General features: G+C 42.5%; 1 protein-coding gene across 5 annotated transcripts; it reads right to left on the bottom strand.

Annotated features, from left to right (window-relative positions):
* Window positions 1-1,678: 1,678 nt before the first annotated feature.
* On the bottom strand, window positions 1,679-15,639 carry srrm2 (serine/arginine repetitive matrix 2). Of its 5 annotated transcripts, XM_080904743.1 has the most exons (15): window positions 15,428-15,638; window positions 12,071-12,322; window positions 11,703-11,798; window positions 11,029-11,214; window positions 10,833-10,916; window positions 10,685-10,753; window positions 9,586-9,612; window positions 9,363-9,479; window positions 8,618-8,756; window positions 8,301-8,530; window positions 6,411-8,267; window positions 4,291-4,977; window positions 4,135-4,203; window positions 2,767-2,874; window positions 1,679-2,117 (listed from the first exon to the last, which is right to left on the bottom strand). In XM_080904743.1, exons 2-15 carry the CDS (start codon window positions 12,316-12,318, stop codon window positions 2,063-2,065), a joined length of 3,972 nt encoding a protein of 1,323 aa, XP_080760869.1. In that variant the 5' UTR covers window positions 12,319-12,322; window positions 15,428-15,638; the 3' UTR covers window positions 1,679-2,062. The 5 variants fall into 5 exon arrangements, with proteins under 5 accessions (XP_080760869.1, XP_080760868.1, XP_080760865.1 ...); XM_080904742.1 differs by having other exon boundaries at window positions 6,411-8,527; window positions 15,428-15,639; XM_080904739.1 differs by having other exon boundaries at window positions 6,411-8,530.
* Between the last annotated feature and the right edge of the window lie 5,497 nt (window positions 15,640-21,136).

The following is a 21,136-nucleotide window of genomic DNA, read 5'->3' as shown; positions in this document are numbered from 1 at the left end:
GTACATAATAAAACTACAAAGACACAAAAATGCAAAAAGCAAGTCCACTGGAATGACATGCTGTTAATGAGCTTTCCCTCTGTGATCAGTAAAGAGTGAATGCTAAAGAAATGTAACCAAAACTAAAATTCACAGTTTGAACTTTAACCAAAATTTTTGAAACACGGAGCTCAGAATCAGAACTTGTCTGTGTCGTGTGTGAAGTCAAAGTAGTGAGAAACACACACTGAACGATGGCGTGTCACCAGTTTTAGTATTACAACAGCAGCTTCCGCTTATGTCCGGTCACACCAAGATTTCCGCTGGCAGGTCACTTTTTTACCAACAAAAAAGTATTTCACAAGAAATTCTACGGACATTTAAAAAGCTGCTTAAGAAACGAAGCCAAAGGAAAAATGTCACAAACGACTGCAGGAAATAAATCAGCCGGGTGACCCACATACATGTGACCCTATATCTGTAAATGATTTGTAACAGTATCCTGTTGCAAAACTCTTTATTTTGAAATTCAGAGCTCCAAGCTTTTATTTTGTAACGTTACACTTGTTACTCACTTAATACTTTGTGTTAAACGTTTTTTTTTCCACACTTGTAATTTTCAGTAACTTGCAGATTCAGCTGAGCTCATGTTTTGGAGCCAGAGGCTGGTCTGCTGTCACCATGTGAGAAACGTAAAAATGTGTGAACACGTCGTGTTGCATTTGGTGCTTTATTGCTCCTCTGGTGAATCATCTGCGCACAGCGGGCAGAAAGCGGCCTTGATTGTCGTTTTTAAAATTACTGCATTCATAAAATGAGTCACTGGTTTTTCCAGGAAAACCTGGGCTAATTATACAACCTACCTGCTCAAAGACACTTACAGTTACCATCATTATTAAACTGTGGTGTAGCGGTTCTCAAACGCTGGGGCGTGGGCAACAAGAAGGAAACATGAAGTGAAACTCAACTGAATGAACAGGACTTTTTTTTTTCAGGAAAACAGATTGTTAGGCAACAACTGCTCAGCTCCTGTTTTTGTTCATGATAAATGTATAAAAAGACTTTTGTGGCTTTTTATAGAACAATTGTGGTGAAAACTGAGCAATTATGACCGTATGTTTACACCATAAAAATAAACGTGCACTGCATCATTTTTTTAAATTAAATCTGTTACTACAGTACAAATACTTTTACATTGAAAGACTTAGATTTAGTGTTAGGAAATTAAAAACTAGGATTAATGTATGAAAATTGCTTGTTACATTTTCTGAATAAGAGGACAAAAACTGAAATTGTTCAGTCAAAAGAAGCAAACTGAAGTAATTCTCTGCACTACAACAAAACCTTGATTACTGCTACTTAAAGGTGCATTTCCTCTTTGACACTCGGCGTTAACAGAACGTGACTGCTAGGAAGTTTCAAAACATCTTTTTACTGTTAAGAAATGCAAGTTGAAATAATGCTCAGTTGTACTTCTCATACGCAGTGAGTCGATGTGACCGTTATTGGACCGAGTGAGCTGTTAAACATTCGTATTTCCAGCAGAAGCCTGTTGAGAAAATGGTGTTAAAAGTTAAAAGAACAGCAACACACCCGCTGCTCAAACCTGGTTAAAGTTGAAGTCACAAATTGCAGAAAAACAACAAAAGTACCTTTAAAGTGTGACACAAAGCACAGCAACAGAAAACTCCCAGACAAATAAAATGTACAATTGCCTTTTATTATTGTTATTAATCATTTGCAACAAAGAAATTAACCACGTTTCAGTTTCCGCTCACATTAAATGGAACTCACATGATAACCAAAATACAGACAGCTCATATCTACAGGTGAAACGCAACACAGAGTACAGGTACAGAGGAACAGTGCTAGAGTTACGCTTTACTTAACTGGGTGAACTTTTTACTGAGCTCATAAAAAGAGACGTACACGCCAGCCTCGAGCCATCGCTGCTTAAAAAAAACAAAACAAAAACCCACTAACACTGGAGACCTCCCGGCGATGCAGATCTGCTGGCTCTGGCATTTGTGTTGTAGTCCAGTTCAAACACCACAGAAGAAGAAGGGAGGCGTCTGCTGTCGGCTCACTTCCTTCGTCTGCTGCTCGATGATTGGTTCGGTGACCGTCTGTTGCTGCTTCTACCAGCAAAGAGTTTAAGAAAAAACAAGTCATTTCCAGACCTTTTTCCACTACTACTCCACTTTAACCTTTATTCATACAAAATCGTTTCACAACAGCACACAGCTAATGTGAAACAGGTGCATTAGATACAAAAAGCACCAGCTTCTGCAGATATATCTGCATATATGAACAGGGAGGTTAATTTGAGATGTTCCATCTTCATTTTTGTACCCTGACAGGAAGTGGTGATGTGTTCATTCCTATTTGTTTTACAGTTTATGGCAGGTGTGTCAAACACGTGGCCCGGGGGTCTGAAACCGCCCGCCAAAGGGTTTCAAAGGGCTTCAAAGTTTGGTCTCCACGTCTAGCAAATCTCCTGGTCTTCTCGCCCTGCATCACTTACTGCTGCACATCTCACTAAACAGCACTAAACACAACCTGTTTATTTTTTAATAATTGTATTCAGATATAAGCCTGCTGAAGCAATCAGGACATGTAATCACAGCAGGCTCTCAATATATTTTAGATTCAGCATCATTTAAAAAATACATTTACAACTTACTCCACAAATTTTTCTAATTCTGTAAAACCAACCAAAACGAATAAACGACACCATAGGCTGCTGTCGCTCTATGTCAAGTTCAAATGTCCCGGGTGGTTACAGACCTGCGGCTCGGTGAGGACGCCACTGGTCTCACGTGTCGGGGAGGAGAGTAACTGAGGGAGCGAGAATCTCTCAGCGAATCAGCCGGCACCCGCTGAGGCCTGATGGGGCTGCGAGCAAAACACAAATCTGTCATCAGACTACTGCGCTGCAACCTCGGTATAATCAAACATCACTGTAACCATTAAAGCTGAAGCAGGCCGGTACTCGCCTAACGGCTCAGCGAGTATGATAACAATAACTTCCAGAGAAGTGGTGACTACACAGGACAAAAAAAACATTCATTGGGCAACAGTTCATTTTATCTGCCTGTTAATGCAGTTTAACATTTTACAGGACCAAAGGAGCTTGCAAAGAAAAGCGTCTGGACTTCTTTAAGTTGCTTGAAGACGTTTCACCTCTCATCCGAGAAGCTTTCTTCAACTGAAGAAGCTGCTTCAGTTGAAGAAGCTGCTTCAGTTGAAGAAGCTTTCTTCAACTGAAGAAGCTTTCTTCAACTGAAGAAGCTTTCTTCAACTGAAGCAGCTTCTTCAACTGAAGCAGCTTCTTCAACTGAAGCAGCTTCTTCAACTGAAGCAGCTTCTTCAACTGAAGCAGCTTCTTCAACTGAAGCAGCTTCTTCAACTGAAGCAGCTTCTTCAACTGAAGCAGCTTCTTCAGTTGAAGAAGCTGCTTCAGTTGAAGAAGCTGCTTCAGTTGAAGAAGCTGCTTCAGTTGAAGAAGCTTTCTTCAACTGAAGAAGCTTTCTTCAACTGAAGCAGCTTCTTCAACTGAAGCAGCTTCTTCAACTGAAGCAGCTTCTTCAACTGAAGCAGCTTCTTCAACTGAAGCAGCTTCTTCAACTGAAGCAGCTTCTTCAACTGAAGCAGCTTCTTCAACTGAAGCAGCTTCTTCAACTGAAGCAGCTTCTTCAACTGAAGCAGCTTCTTCAACTGAAGCAGCTTCTTCAACTGAAGCAGCTTCTTCAACTGAAGAAGCTGCTTCAGTTGAAGAAAGCTTCTCGGATGAGAGGTGAAACGTCTTCAAGCAACTTAAAGAAGTCCAGACGCTTTTCTTTGCAAGCTCCTTTGACTACGGTGACCTGGATGACTGAGAACCTTCACAGACATTTTACAGGACCACTGAGATGTTTTTCATGAAATCTTTAAGCTAGCTGCCAGCTCGCCACTGTTGCCCAAAGCGATGTCACAACTGATAATTAAAAACAAACAACAACAAACTATTTTGCAACTTCCTGTTTCCACGTGTTCTACTCCTGAGTGTTTCTTTCTTTCCATCTATCCGGAGACTTTCACTTCAAGCAACAGCATAAACGTGTCGTTGCTGTGGTGAAGGTATTAAACAGTGTTTGTGTGGTCCTCCCTTCTTACCTTCTCTTCTTTGCTTCCTTCTCGTTGTCAGAGGAAGAGGAAGCAGAGCTCTTAGCTTTGGCTGCCTTCCTGTTGGAGAGAAAACAGTCTTAGTTCATTAATGGTGTGACGGACACAGTGAACTCCACCGTCAGCTCAGATTATCAGTCTGCTCACCCGTTCTCCTGCTCGGCTTCAGAATCTGAGCTGTCTGAAGAGGACGAAGATGATGATGAGGAGGAGGATGATGATGAAGAGGAGGAAGAAGATGAAGAGGAGCTGGAGCTGCTGCTCTTCATCTCTGCCTCCTTCCCGTTTACAGCGCTCTCGCTTCTGCCCGTTCGTTCAGGTGGCTGGCGGCTGGCTGGCGGCGACCGCTTTCCACTTTGACCCCGGTGCGGCTGCTTGCCGTCTGGTTGGCTGCTCCCCAGAGATCTTTGCGGGGTCACTTCAGAGCGGCGAGAATCGGACTGTGAGCCTCTCCCACCTGAGGGTGGAGCATGAGAAGAGTCTCTAGAAGCGCCCTGTGAGGCAGAGGGGCGGCTTTTCTGCTCCCTCCTCTCGTCCTGCTGATCTGCTCTCCTGTCCCTCTCTGATGGTCCTCTGCTGTCTTTCCTCTCTGGCGGCGGTGACTGTGAGGACGCAGAGGAAGAAGAGGAGCTGGAAGAAGATGATGACGAGGAAGAAGACCTGCGGGGTTGGGGAACATCCTTTGGCTGCAGGCTTTCTTTCTCCTTCTCCCTTTCTCGCTCCTGCTCGAGCTCCCTCCTCCTGACCCTCTCATGTTCTCTCTCCCTTTCTCTTTCACGTGAGAGCGAGCGACTTGTCCTTCTTCGCCGCTGTGGAGACGGAGACCGCCGAGGCCTGGGGGGGGGAGAGAGATTTGACTTTACTCTGTTACTCTGCACAGTCAGCATGGCAGAAATCATCATTGGATCGCCGCCCACAATACACACAATGATGTCAGATTATAAACTTCCATCTGAAGTAAACTAAGTTTTTATTTATAATGACACGTTAGTACATACAAGAGTTCAGAACCCTAATTAATATTAGAGGGGGCTGATCTGAAGTTCATACATCAGGACAGGACCGAGGTGTTTTTAGGCCAGCAGACAGAGGTAATCTCTCCAGCGTGGTCTGGGTCTGCCCCAGGGCCTTCGTCTGACAGGACATGCCTAAAACACCTCGCCCAGGAGACATCCTCACTTACACTTAGCTGTGAACTGCTGCAACGCGAGCTGGAGGTGAGCTGAAGCCAGCCTAACAGCATCATCTGCAAAAACCAGAGTTGAGAATCTGAGGCCAAACTGGAGGCCTCCTGCCAGCTGGCTACGCCCACATGGCAATCCAGAGACACCACCCAAAATGTGACTTTGTAGAGGCATGTCAACCAGGACAGCCCTGCAACATCCAGAGCTTTCAGGAACTCAGGGGAAAACTTTACACACCCCAGAGGACCAGAAACCAAGGAGTTGTTAGCTGCCTCAGTGACCTCACCCCAGGCTAACGAAGTCCAACAGGACTGCATTAGCTTGATGGATCTCTTCACCTCCAGTGCTCACCATCTGGTATCGTGGATTACTACCGCAACAGGGAACAACCATCATCGCAGCTCCTGCAGCACCCACCCTTGAAGAGCTCATAGACCCAGGCCTCTGCCTCGTGTTTCCAACACACCCTCACTTAAAGGTTTAGGTGTGCCAGCTCTGTCCACCCCCCCCCCACCCCCCCACCACCTGATCACCAGCACTGCAAACTGACTAATATTAGGAAAGAAGACGACCGAAAGAAACATTAGTTTCACATTAGTGATCTCTGTGTTTTCCAAAGATTAGTGCATCTTTGGAAAACACTGACTGACAGAGACATGCAGCTGCCATCACATGTCCACAGCTTAAGCATTTGATATTTGTTCGATTGTGAAAGAGTTTGATATTTGCACATCATTGGATTCTGTTTTAATTACATTTTATTCAGCGTCCCAACTATTGGGGAACTGTGGTTGTAAATTTGCCCCCTAAATATTCATCATGTGATCTGTTACCTACTCAAGATTTACTTCGTACAATTTTCCCTTCTGTTGCCGACGACTGGAACTCTTAGGATTTGGTGCGTGCTGTAGCCGTGTACTGCTCTTAGACAAGCTCAAGCACAGTCACAGAAAAAAATAAAATAAAACATAAGATGATGACGTCCCTGTGAGGCTGTTCATTAACGTGAGAGAATATGGATGTTGCCTCATGACAACGCTGCCCTGCAGACCCTGCACACTTACATGTAGGCTTGTCTCTTACCTGTTGGGGGGGCTTCGTCTTCTTAGACCTCTTGAAGTGGACCTGCTACGTCTCCTTGGACTTCTGGACCTGGTCCTCCTGATGATCCTATCTCGCTCCCTCTCCCGGTCTCTGTCCCTCTGCCTCTGCCTGTCTCGGTCTGACCAGGCTGGAGGAGGTGGAGAAACTCTTCTGGACCGGGCTGGGGGGTCCTGATACTGCCTGGGTGGAGTGCGACGGGGGGGTGAGACGGTAGCTTTCCTCTGGGGTGGAGAGCGTGACCTCCGGGCAAAGGGGCTAGACCTTGTGGCTCCCCTGGTTGTGTCTTTGTCCCTCCCTCTCTCCTTTTCCCCAGCCTTTACCTCTGCTCTCCCCCTCCCACCATCAGCCTCAGAGGGAGAATATCTCCTGCCTGCTCTGGTGCCTGCTCTGCTGGGTGGGGAAGGAGGTGGGCTGGGACTGTCCATCTGTGTGGGGCTGTAGCGTTCCTGGCCTTTGGTGCGGCGTGAGCACTCCTCTGTCGGAGCTCTTTGAGGCAGTCTTTCCCTCTCGGGTGCATCTCTTCCCCCTGCTCCTCCTCCTCGCTCCCTCTGGGAGCTTTTGGGTGTGTCGCGCTCAGAGGCCGAGCTTTGCTGTTTACCGTTGGCTAAATGTCTCTGGACTGCAATCCCGATGGCGGACAGTGCAGCTTTTCCTAGGCTGTCCTTCTCCCTCTGTGGGGATCCAGCCTTTTTTGACTTGCCTTCATCTTCAGAGGATGAGGATGAGGAGGAGGAGGAAGATGATGAAGAAGATGAGGAGCTATCACTGTCACTGTCGCTGCTGCTATTGCTGCCGCTACTACTACTGCTGCTGCTACTGCTCTCCCGTTTCTCAGCAGGCTTCTCCCTCGCCTCCGGTCTTTCACTCACCGCCTTCTCGGCAGGCCTTGATTCATCTCGCCTGATTTCTGAGGACAATCGAACCTCGTCCCGCTTCCTCTTGCCTTCCTGGACTCTGTCTTCTTCCCTCTGCTTGTTCAGATGCCTGTCCTTCTCCTTGTTGCTCTCTCTGTCTGTTTCTCCTCTCCTGTCGTTCTCCTTTTCCCTCTGACGTCCATTGGTGACAGGTGAGTGGGAAGCAGGTGACAAGGAGCCACGGGATGGTTGTCCGTCCCTCTTCCTGTCATTTCTCTGCTGGCGAGGAGGCGTCTCTCTCGCAAGTCTCCTTGCATCCTTCCTGTTGTCCCTTTCGTTTGGCACTGCTGACTGCAGATCATTAGTTCTGCGCTCCCTCTCTCTACTCCTCTCCCTCCTTATTCTCTCTTTTTCAGGGGGAGGCGAAGGCGTGGAGGAGGAGTCATGTCTTGACTTTTTGTCCAGTTTAATTCCGTCTTTGCTCCTTTCCATCCTTGTTTCCTGTTTCAGAGGGGAAGGGGAAGGGGATGAGGAGGAGTCATGTCTTGTCCTCTGAGGGATGCTCTCCTTTCCTTTGTCCCGCTGTTCTCTGCTCCTTGAACGCCTCCCTCTCTCCATCTCTGGACTTGCTGTTCTTCCCCTCTCCATGTCTCTGCTTCTGGAGCGCTTACTTCTCTCCCCCTCATTTTCTCTGCTCCTTGATCGTCTCCCCCTTTCCATCTCTCGACTCCTCGATCTCCTTACCCTCTCCGTGTCTCTTATTCTTAAATGCTGCCCTCTGTTCCTTTCCATGTCCCGACTCCTTGATCGTCTCCCCCTCTGTATGTCTCTGCTTCTGGAGTGCCTATTTCTCTCCTTCTCCTTGCTTCTTGAACGTCGTGATCTTTCCCTCTCATTTTCTAAGCTTCTTGAGCGCCTCCTCTTCTCCATCTCTACACTCCTCGAGCGCCTCCTCTTCTCCATCTCTACACTCCTCGAGCGCCTCCTCTTCTCCATCTCTACACTCCTCGAGCGCCTCCTCTTCTCCATGATCTCCACACTCTGGGAACGCCTTCTTTTCTCCACTTCTCTGCTTCTTGAGCGCCTCCCTTTCTCACTCTCCTTCTGCTTGCTCCTGGACCTCCTTCCTCTCTCTGTGGCTTTTGCCAGCTGTGGTGGGGGAGAAGGGGATGAGTAGTTGTGTCTCCTGGAGGTCCTCTCCATCTCGCTTGGTCGCTCTTTTTCCCTCTGAAGATTGGGCCTCTTCTAGAGGACATGAAATAGCGTTTCCGTCACTTTAAGGTGTCGATCAATATTTAAATAGTATTAGTGACCACACACGCTCAGCCTTACCCGTTCGCCCTGTTCTGGGCTCTGCTCCTCATGGCCTCGTCTCCTCCTGTCTGGAGAACTGCCTTTTCTACCTTCAACAACGTTTCTTCCAGTCTGGTCCTGTTGGCGTGATCTTGGTGGCGCCGGAGATGGGCTGCTGCTAATGTAAGGGGGAGGGGATTTAATAATTAACAATTTGATCCAAAATGTCAAAGCTGTTTTTAAAGTTAAGGGATTCACTGATGTATTGCTTTGTCTGTAAAACTTTCTATCCAGTTTACTGTGACGTGGCAAAAAAAGCCTTCACATCCTCACATTTCTGAGAAACTATAAGCAAAAAACGTGATCTCCCCCCATCTGTTCCTTTTATCTGTTTTTCAGTCTGTAGTCATGTAGAACAACAATACTTCGTGATGATCCATGAAGCAGAATCAAGTCAAAAGGAAAAGAGATCATGACCTTATGACTAGGAATTAAAAACATGAATGTCACATATTGGGTCGAGGTCAGAGTGTCATGAAACAAAGCTATTCCTTGTTGGTTAGATCCAGTAGGACACGATTTTACCAAATACAATAACGAAGCTTTTGTTTTTCTCAAAAGACAAAAACGAAGATAAAATGAGAAAAACTTAGAAAAACTCCCTCAAATGATACAGTAGGGAAGATAAGTGGTGTCAAACTGAGTACGAACGGCACTGTAAGGTTAATTATGAACAGCCAGTTCCTCAAAGCTGGCCCTGCACGTCTCCTGTTTGATGTCATACCTGTGAGCAGAGCTGGAGGAAGCGCTCCTGCCTCGTCCTGGCTTTGCTTTTGGAGGACTCGCGCTTTCACTCTTTTTTCTGTTTTTCTTCGACACCATCTCTTTTTCCTCTGACGAACTTTAAAGAGGGCGAAGGACAAAGTTAGACACAACGCTGTTTAAACAGCGACAAAATCAAACGCTGCCGATTGGCTGTCAAGTACAAGAGTCTGATAAACACCTACCTGTCTTCTTCCTCCTCTGACACCTCTCTGAAAAACAGATTTTCAGGTTAACAGTGACAGTCTGTATGATATAAATGAATATGAATGAAAAAAAATAAATGGTGGTGTATAGGGCTGTCACGATTACAGTCGACGACTGATTTAATAGTCGACGCGTCATTTGAAGCTTTGTAAGATCCTGAAAAACGCAGGAATAAGTAGCAGGATTTAAGAGTGTAATAACGGACTGAAACAGAAGATGGCAGCACTGCATGTACAAGGATGCCAGCTGCCGTTAAAACCGAAGAAGAAGCAGCTGTGTCCCAGAATTCATAGCGCAGCCCAGCTCAGTTTCCAACAATGGCGGCAGCTAGTTAGTTTTAATATTACTCTTATTATTCTTTCTGGGTCACAAAATAAACGTTTAACATATTTTCAGGTAAGAATGTAGCTGTGTAAACCTCAAATATCTGCTCAGTTTATCAGGACACCACACATTTTCAAAAGCGCTCCAACGTTTTCGGAGACGTCTGTTACCCACTAGCTCGATAGCGAGCCGGGGGCTAGGCTAACTAGAGCCGTGAGAACACCGGACTCCCGGCTAATCATTTTCAAACCATCGCTGTCTTTCGCTACTCAGGTTAAACATGTAATATAAGTCACTTAGATAACTTGAAATGTTATTGTTTGGCTTTTTTCAGTATTTTATTTGTTCCTGAGTAAATCGGTTTGGCTGAGATTAAAGTTATAGTTTTTACACAGCTGAATAAACGTCAAGCAGACAGCTGATTATCAGAAGTGTGAGATGCTGGAGAATTTACTCCGGTGTCCTGTTATATTTTAGATAGCAAGGAGTTTATTAAACTTCACCAAAACAATCTGCAAACTTCATTAAAATTTAATAAACTATCATCTTGTCTTTATTTTTAGTTAGCACAGACCTTAAACACTTAAAGCTGTAAGCTAATGATAGTTATATAAGAGCAGATGCTGCTGGTGCAATAAGCTGTAGTTTTACGTCCAATGGATGATGATCTGATTAGTCGACTAATCGCAAATATAATCGGTGACTAGTCGACTATCAAAATAATCGTTTGTGGCAGCCCCAGTGGTGTAATACCGTTTCTTCTTCTTCTTTTTAGATTTCTTCTTCTCTCTGCGAGGTGATGGGGAGGGACTCTCTGAGCTGCTTGGAGAAGAAATAAAACCATCAGACCACCGCTCAGCAGCCAAAACCTTTTCTGCTTTCCCCTCATTTATCGTCTCACCTGTCTCTGCTCTTGTTTTTCTTTTTCTTCTTGCGACTGCGCTTCTTTGGAGGAGAATCTGATTCATCTGAATCTTCCAGCAACCTGAGAGAGAAAAAAAACAAACAAACCAGACTCTAAATAATAATCAAAACATTAATTAATAATTAATTTGATGTGCACTCAGGCTCTGAAGGTGTTTTTATGTCCTCCTCACGTGTATTTCTGTTGCTGTTGCTTCTCCCTCTCCAGTCGTTCCTGCTCCCTCTTTTCCTTCTCTTTCTCCTTGCGGTCAGCGTGGAAGGATGATCCGTCCACGTAATCGCTGGCGATGCCAAAAGCAGCGCGAAGGCGGTCATTCTTCTGCTGGTTGGCTGCAGCGAGGGCATGTGTCTCTGTCACCCTGAGAAGAAACCGTAAAAACCCACCAACACGCTCTGAAGGATTAGAAGTTTCTGTCATGCTGTTTTCCACAGTTTAGGCACCTGGGTAGCACGTGCAGACCAAGCTTCCTGTAAATTCTGCAAATAATGAGCTGGTGCCCCTGAACATCACACTGTAGCTCTAATATTAAGACATGGCAGGATTTTACAAATGTAATTAACTGGACGTTCTTTTAAATTAATGGACACAAGACAATTTTAGCCTTATTCCTTCCGCTGCAACCCTCTTGCTGTCAAATGAGCTCACGGTAAGTAAAAGAAATAACAAACTGACACGTGTGATTATCCTCCGTGCAAACTGTATATGAGGTCAGCAAGTACGAGGCCGGGTGCTGGTTTATAGAAAAATATGTTTCTTGAAACCAATAAAAGAAAACAGGCAACCAAAGTTGCTTCAAGGAATCAATTTGTGATTTCTTTTGTTATTAATGAGGACATAAATGCTTACGTTGGTCTCTCGGTGGAGGCGGGTGCAGGCTCCTCCTTCTCCTGCAGCATCATGCGGAAACTGTTCACCTTCTCCTCGATCTCCTCAGCAGAATACCTGAGCGTTCACACAAAGAAGATTTAGCAATATGCAGAAGTCGGTGTAACAGCATGCTGCACTACCAGTACTTTCTCCCTCCCACTGAAGCAATCTGGGTGGATTGATTACATATTTCTAAAGACACGGTTCAATATTTTTGTGAGAGAGAGAGAAAAAAAAAACTCAGTTAAGAATAAGCTGGAAATCCTCACGATTCAAGAAGCAGAGACCTTCAAACACACAGCAGCTTAGATAAAGAGATTCATTTTGAGTTCAATAACCATATTTACCCTTGCTCCTCCATCATGTCCTGCAGCTCAGCACACTTCACCTCCAGCTGCCTCTTCCGCTGGTGCTCCAGGATGTCGGCATTGGGCTGCCTGTTGAGCTGGCTCTCCAGCCTCTCCCGGTCCTTCTCATCCCGCTCGCCGCCACGCTCGTCCCGCGGCCGCTTGACCCGCAGACTCGATAGGTTGCGCTGCACGTAGCCATTGGTGCCACTCCCGCGCGGAGTCGTCAGGCCAATCCCATTGTACATGGCTCTGAAGACGTGAAGCAAGTGATTAAACATCAGATATCAGCTGCAGTAAAACGTAATAAACATAAGTAGAAAAAAAACAAACAACAATCAGGATCATTGAAAGGACCTGATATGCTGGTGAGGTCCAAGTGAACACTGAATAACAAATATGGAGCTCAAGAAAGGAGACGACCTGAAGATTAAAAAGAAAAAAAAAAAAGACTCACTGCAATAGGGGTGGGCGATAGAAACGATATAAATTTGGCCAACGACAGAGATTTTGACTATACCGCTCTATCGCGATAGCACATGTTGATGATGTCATCAAGCTGCGCCTGTTTTGGTCGAAAGCGTTGCAGCGGCCACAACCATTATCATCTGCAAATTATGGCGGGCGACAGTCATAGCAAAGAGATGAAGCACTTTTGAAATATGGGGAAAGCCAAAAACTGCGCTTCCTCCACTTCGGTAACATTGATTCATTAATGTTGAATTCTCTCGCAGCTGCTCTGTTCCCATGTTGTTGCAGTATATTAATAACTAACCTCGTATTGTGGATGAATAATCTCAGGTGTTCTCCTGACTGAAGTTTGCCCCGTGTACAGCATCCTGCTATGCGATTGCATTTGTCCCTGACCACCAGAATCCCTCACGTTAACTTTTATCGAGTGGAAAAAAAGTTGGCGTTCATCCTCCAGCTTCACTGTGCTAATGTTATGCTAACATAGCTGTGTCGCTAGCAATCACGTAGCACAACATTATATACCAGCTAGCCCAACTTCAGTAACCCTGCAAACGTCACTGCTGTTTAGTTTTCTGTCTTCATTTATGTTTGAAGTGATAACAGAGCTGTACGTTTTAATTAGTTTCAAAAATCTCTGATATGAAATGTTTAGGTGGAAACTAGCGAGCTAACTTCCTGTTAACTTCTAACTCCGTTAAATTTAATAAATTCTGTTTTCATGGATGTCTGGATGTTAAACTTAATTGTTACACCTGCTAAAGCAGCAACGCTGATGATTTTATTAAAGATGAAAGAATTTAGACCGTTTTTAACTCTTAGTGTTCGTTTGACTTTGGGAGCTGAAGCAGACGGAGTTTTGGACCCAGATTACTCCGCGCAGCTCCTCACTACGGCAGCCGTAATGCTCTGACGATCCATCAAGCAGTGCTGCTTACCAAAGTTGTACTAAAACATTTTTTAACAGATTTCTGCAGCCAAAATCGGTTCGAGGTCAGTAAGCACAATCAGAATTCATACATAAGGCGCACTCTCGATTTTTGAGAAAATTAAAGGATTTTAAGTCCTTATAGTGTGGAAAATACGTTATACAGAAGAAAAGAATATATCGCGATATATATCGTTACCACACATGCTTCAAATTATATCGCAATATGAATTTTAGGCCATATCGCCCAGCTCTACACTGCAACACTAATGTGAATGAGTGTCTCAAAAAGCCACCTGGTGTTTTCCCTGCATCTGAAAAGGCAGTGTTAGAACCTACATTATCTAAAAATAAATTATTTAAACTTTGAAGCGCGTGTATGCAGACTCTATGCACACCGACCAATACAAATGCAAATAGATCAAATGCTGATTGGTTAAAAAGTGGGTTGGAACAGGGAAGGGAGCAGCAGTGGAGTCCCCACAAATGACAGAAGACCAACAAATATATAAAGAAACACAAACAGTGGCAGCAGAGGACACCGTTTATTGTTCTTAACACTTGGTTTCATTTCAGCTCTTTGAATGTTGGACCTCTGCTCTTCTTCACGGGTCACTAATGGACCAACAGCAGCACAAACAAGACAATGTGCAGACTACTGTCTGCAAAGCTGTCCGAGGACCACCACACTGGCATGTTTGAGCCATTACCTCTCACAATTTCAAAAGAACAGGGTTCACCATGTCATCTACTATTAGGAAGGTTAGTTGGGCCGATCACTGGCTGCTCTGTATACAGACTGTACAGTCAAGATACTGATCTGCAAGTTGCTCTCTAATGCATTTGGAGCCTGAATGTATAGAAAGCACTATGATATGACTGCTGTATAAAGTGCTTTGAGTGCTCATGTAGAGTAGAAAAGAGCTTTAAAAGAACTTTAGTGTGTGTCATGTCATTTCCATGTTCTGGCTTTGTTGTAATGCGCTTGAAGGACATGTTTAACGTTTTTAAATTGTGCTTTGTGCTTAAATAAAAGTCTGCAAAAGCAATTAAGGGTAAATATAAAATGTTAAAAATCAAAAGAATAAATATTTTAAAAATGTGTCTGGAATAAAGTACTGTAGAAAAAGTAAAGATCAAAGTAAAACCAAATTAAATTAAAAATAATAGTAATTGTAGAATTACATTTAAAAAAAACATCTAAAAATACTTCAAACTAAATAAAAAAAAATACAACAATATTTAGGTAAAATAGAAACACTAGTATACGGCTTAAAATAAATAGATAAAAATAAAATAATAAATAACTAAAATGGTAGGAGTAGAAAAACAATTATGCCGACAGCTCCCTGATCCTGAACAGCAGGATGTGGTTACGGTTCGACAACTATAACTTTTCTCATAGTCTCGCTTTCGCTGCTAATAACCAAATATTCCGACGCAATGGTAGGCGTTAAAAACTGGCAGTGATTATTAGTCCTACCTGTTTCAAGCCTCAGACTGTCACAGGTGTATCATCAAATCAGTCTCTCGCACTCTTTTTGTTTTTTGTTGACACGGGTTTGTTTGAAGCTTCGGATCACCGAAGGCTGGAGCAGCCTCTGAGCCGGGTAGTACACGCTGTGTGGGTCGGTGTGCGTCTCCGCTCGTGTTTAACGTCAATTCTTCTTCATTTGATCTGAATTTATTACCGCTAACAGTAATTTTTTGGCGCACTAACACGTGCGCCATAACAGGCCTGCTGTTGCGCCTGATTGTTAAATAAACTCATTTATGATAACTAACGCCAACAGAACCGAAGGGACACGCAGATTATATTTATATATAAAAAATTAAAGGAGTAAATGCAGCTTCTCTGACATTTGGTTTCCTTACCAACTGGCGAATTTAAACGCCATGTTTCTAAAGGCCTCTCAACACACAGCGAAGCTAATATAGCTAACGTATTTGATACGTACCAGCTTGTTCTCCGGGCGGGGGCGAAGAGAAAACGGCGTCTGAGATAATTTGGCGGTTAATAAGGTCCCTTACAATCACACGATCACAGAAATTAGATTATAACAACAGTGTCTTTAAAACTATGCAAAGATAAAGAAACGCTGCTAGCTCCGTTTGCTTTCAGATAGCCCCTCTGGTCTCCAACCGCAGGAAGAACGAGACTCCCAGTGACGTCAGACGCACGCAGGCGCGGATAAAGACTGATGCGTTCAGGTTCTGAAAGACAGAACCATATTCACAAAAACTACACCGTTCTGTCGTTAACTATTATATTGAGCTTACTAAGCTACCTGTTAAACTCTCTGAATTCCATAAACAGGTCCTTCTTTATTGGAAAATGTTATTTAAACATAATTTCACTCCACATAATAGCCCAATTTGGAACAATAGATATATACTGATGAACAGAAAATCTATTTTTATTCAAGATTGGTTATCAAAAGGTGTTTGGGCAATTGCCCATTTCGTAGAAGAGGAAGGACATGTTCTAGGACATCAAGATTTTTGCCAAAAGTTTAATATCCAATGTTCTAAAAGTAAATTTAATCGGGTTATAAATTCCATTCCATTGTCACTTAAAAACATAGTTGTAAATGATATAATATATTCTGACATCTCCCCCAAGTTAAGGCAATTATATATAGATGGTATTCGATTTTGTGATGTTAAATGCAATAATAAGTTTCTAAGATTGTCATTAAGGAGTCTTTATTCTCCAAATTTACTTAGATGTAATTACATATTAAAAGATTTCCAAAGGGAAGAAATTTAAAAAATAAGAACTGATTATATCACCTTCCCTATCCCTCCTAAAGGGAAAGAAGTCCAATTAAAAATAAAATTTACCCGACAAATAGACTCCTTGGTGATAGATTCAAAATAGAAACGGGTAATTGTGTATTTTGTGAAACAGAAGAGGAGGATTTGGACCATCTATTCTTTTTGTGCAATTTTATACAAATATTTTGGTTGGATTTTCATACCTGGCTTTATTCCAGTGGGATTCAAATTACCCCGTTTACCTTAAATATGATAATGTTTGGAGTGTTTTTGAAAGAAAAGAAAGCTAATTATGGTGTTACTGTGTTATTAATCTTGTGCAAGCATTTTATACATTAATGTCGTTTTTTCAAGACCAAACCAACACTAGCTCACTGGAAAAACGACTTAAACCTGTTGGTTAAATCTTTGACCTTAGTTAAAAAGAAAAAGGCTGCTTTTTTGTTTCCTTTGTGGAAGATTTTGATTTAGTGAGTTAATAATCTGTTAAATTATGTGACCCCATCTTTATATTTTCTTTTTCCTATGTATGAAAATTGCTAATATGTAAGGAATGTTTATTTTCTGAATGTGTAATATATGGTGCATTTTGTTTGTATATTAATATTACTAATAAAAAAAACTATTATATTGAGCATTAAATATCCCCAATACACGAAAGCCTGGAACAGCCCGTTTGCAAAGTCCGAGTCTCTGATCCTATGAGTATCATCCAGTAGGCACTGCATAGCTTGGATGAACTTATCCAGCTTTATAGTCCTCAGAATGTCGATCCTGCTCCCTCTTAAGGTGTGCTTGCCTGGGTGGCCTTGTAGGTCAGGTGCAGTCCTTCAGATACATCCGTCATCATCCGTGTCGATAAAATCCAAATTGGAAGGGAGCCAAATCCTTGGAAGTTGCAATCCAGCAGGAAACAGACAAATGCTTTGACGTTATGATCCAACAAAAAATAAGCAGAAAAAAGCCCCAAAAATATATAAATGCAATTTGTGAGTCCACAGTATTGCACTTTATCCGCTGGCGGTTTTTGTTTTTGTTGGTTTTTTTGCTGTAATTTTAAACTGTGAATTCCCAATCCGAGATCTTCTGATACTGAAACTAGAGGAAGAACAGCTTATTCCGGCTGCACGGGGTGTTTATGCGTTTCTTCTTCTATCTCCTCCCCTCCTTGATCTCCACGAGACATCTATGACAGCTACATCAGTCCATGCTGCTCTCTCTCTACAGCCTTTCAAATACATGATTTAAAGCAAAGTTCAGTCACTTTCATTATTCGTCACAAATGAATAGACTTTACTTTTCATTCAGTCTTAATGTTGTTGTAGGATGATTCTAACATGATCTCTTTTTAACTCAGGAATACTTTTTCTCTGCATGACTCGACGTTTGTGACTCACAGTATACTCAGTATCACTTGTTTTGTTCAGAATCATGCATGATGATGGGCCAGAGTCACATTTCACTCTTTTGCACACACACTCTGTCCACTGTACTCTCTCTCTCTCTGTCTCACACACACACTGAGTCAAGGATACATCACAGTCATAACAATGCTCCTGGAATCTGGGTGGAAAAAAATCAGGCATGTCAAAAACTGAAATTTGTGATTGTAAGGGATGTTGTTACGCTAAGTTTTCATTCATTAGATTGATCAGAATTATACTTGGTTATTTTCTGATTATAATTATAAATCATTAACTGTTTCAAAATCACATACTCTGTTTAACACTCTGTGTGTCTTTAACCATAAAGAGATGGATGTTAACTCCTTTTACTCCACTTGTGGGTAAAGATGAGCCTGGGGTGTCAAATCTCTTTGACATTATTTATATAAAGATCAGAAAATGAGTTTATTTTATGAAATATTTTCAAAAATATGAAGAGAAATGTATTGAGAACATAATTTTCAATAGACCTAACTAGGCTTGTGTCCTTTGAGTGCAAAAAACAGAAGACAAGCTGCATCTCTCTCCTGTTTAAAACGTTATACAGTTCTGTTGTTTCCCCTTCCTTCTGTCTTAACACAAGGCTGGAATAAATTATTTTTATGTTGTCTATGTCACATGTTAAGAGGATGAAGGAGGACAGTGATGAGGTGTCCCGAGTTGTGCTATAGACATGAGGTTCTAGGTGGGGGAGATTACGGGTTATGGACTATTATGTTTGAGAGTAGCATGATCTGAAATCCCCGTCTTGGCGTTGTTCCTACATCATCATAACGATGGTGGTCAGGGTCACAACTGACCAGTGATGTTGTCTGCGCGTGGAGTTGGCATTAAAAAATAACCAAAAATTGGCTAACACTAAACCAGACTTGATAATATATTTATTCTATTGTATAAATTGTAGGCAGCACGGTGGCACGGTGGTTAGCACTGTTGCCGCACAGCAAGAAGGTCCAGAGTTCAATTCCACCATCAGGCCGGGGTCTTTCTGTGTGGAGTTTGCATGTTCTCCCCGTGTTTGCGTGGGTTCTCTCCGGGTACTCCGGCTTCCTCCCACTGTCCAAAGACATGCAGCTTGTGGGGATAGGTTAATTGGATAATCCAAATTGCCACTAGGTGTGAATGGTTGTCTGTCCCTGTGTGTTGGCCCTGCGACAGACTGGCGACCTGTCCAGGGTGTACCCCGCCTCTCGCCCTATGACAGCTGGGATAGGCTCCAGCGCCCCCCGTGACCCTGAAAAGGATAAGCGGAAGCGAATGGATGGATAAATTGTATGAAAACACTTGGACTGCAGACCATTTGTTCCAGATGAAAGTTTTATATAAACAAAGGAATTAAAATGATAATGTAGGTACAACACCGAGGAGTAGACACAGAAGTCCCCTCTTGACCACAGCAGAGGATGTGAAGAAGCTGGATTATCACGTGAAGAAACAAAGCAAGACCTTTCTGTAAGGAACCATTTTCCTTTCATTTTACATACGAATTTCTTTTTAATTTATAAAATCTCCCCCAAAATAGTAGTTTCCATTAACCTAATAACATTTCAAGCTTCTACTTGTCCCAGACGACTGAGATGAATTTGGAATTTAAAAATGATCCTTATCCTGTAGAGGGGGCTGTTTAATGACTGTGTTAACGCGCTGCACATACTTCATTACAAACTTTAAACTATAATAAAATGCAATAAAAAAAAACGTGTATTTTCTCAGCAGAAAGTGTCAGTAAAGCTCAAAAATGAGCATACCTTTAATTTTAATGGTGACATCATTTCTGTAATAAAAGTAAAGACAATCTTATAGAAGTTTTTAATATTTTCTCAAAGTTTTCTGTCTTTTTTCCTCTTTAAAAATGGGATTTAACTTTATTCTTAAAATGCAAAATTAAAATAAGCTCCTGTAATACTTCTTTTTTCTTAATGTGTTTAGCTGTTGTTAATTTAAAATGAATTTAAAATGCTGCGTTTCATTTTAAATTCTATTATTTGTTGTTAAATTTGAAATGGTGTACTGTTTTAAATGCTCTATCATTAAGTAACCTAATATTTTCATTTAAAAGTATGCTTTAACTCTCTTTAATTTTTATATCAGGTTGCACCCTATTAATTATTATTAAGTAAGTAAGTAAAATTTTATTTATATAGCAAAATATCACAAAGTGCTTCACAAGGTATAAAACAAAAACAGACAAAAGATAACAAAATGCAATTCTAAAAAGACGTGTTTTTAGTTGCTTTTTTAAAAGTCACCACTGAGTCCGCAGATCCTAAGTTCTGAGGAAGAGAGTTCCACAGTGGCAAAAGCTGCGTCTCCCTTGGTTTTCAGCCTTGTGTGCTGAATAACAAGTAGGCCCTGATCACAAGATCTCAGGGACCTGCTAGGGACGTAGGGCTGTAAAAGTTCAGTGATGTAGGCTGGTGCTTGTCCTTTAAGAGCTTTAAATGTCAGAACCAGTATCTTAAAATGGACTCTGACTTCAACGGGGAGCCAGTGCAGCTGTATAAGCAACGGTGTTACATGAGAGTACTTACATGTTTTAGTCAGAAGCCTTGCTGCAGCACTTTGGACAATCTGCAGACGCTCCAGGGAGCTTTTGTTTAGACATGTAAACAGTGAATTACAGTAGTTCAATCGTGATCAAATGAATGCATAAATAACAATCTCCAGTTCAGTATGAGATACTATGGGGCTCAGTTTAGAAATGTTTCTTAAATGATAGAAGCAGGACCGAACCAGAGATTTGACGTGAACATCCAGGGTAGGAGCAGAATCAAAGGTTACCCCGAGGTTCCTGATGGACGATTTCACAAATGTTGAAAGAGGACCAAGAGCATTCATTATGTCAGGTACGTGTCTGTCTGGAGCACATACAAGGACTTCAGTCCTTTCTTCATTAAGTTGGAGGAAGTTGTCAGCCATCCAACCTGTGATGGTTTCTAAGCACACATTTAGAATCTGCAGCTTAGAAACATCTTCAGGTTTAAAAGACACGTACAGCTGGATGTCGTCTGCGTAGCAGTGGTAGCAAATGTCCTCAAAGGGGCTCAAAATATGCTGGAGAGGAAGTAGATATATTAAAAACAATAAGGGCCCCAGCACAGAACCTTGTGGCACACCATAGGACAGGGACGTGGAAGATGACCTGTACTTAGAGACCGCCACAGAAAAGTATCGTTCATAGAGATACGAGGAGAACCACTCTAAGGCAGACCCAGATACAACAACCCAGTATTTCAGCCTTTCAAGCTAAATGTGATGGTCAGCAGTGTCAAAGGCTGAGGGCCAACATTAGGAGTACAGAACACTTTCCTGCGTCAGAATGTCACTGGAAACTCTAAGAAGGGCTGTCTCAGTAGAATGAGCTTTAAAGCTTATTTAAAGAATAATAAATCATTTTTGTATCTTGATTACATTTATGACTGTGAAAAAAAGATGTTTTCGAAA

Source organism: Rhamphochromis sp. 'chilingali' (assembly GCF_963969265.1).
Source record: "Rhamphochromis sp. 'chilingali' genome assembly, chromosome: 15".
Taxonomy (NCBI): domain Eukaryota; kingdom Metazoa; phylum Chordata; class Actinopteri; order Cichliformes; family Cichlidae; genus Rhamphochromis; species Rhamphochromis sp. 'chilingali'.
This window is presented reverse-complemented; position numbering and strand designations above follow the sequence as displayed.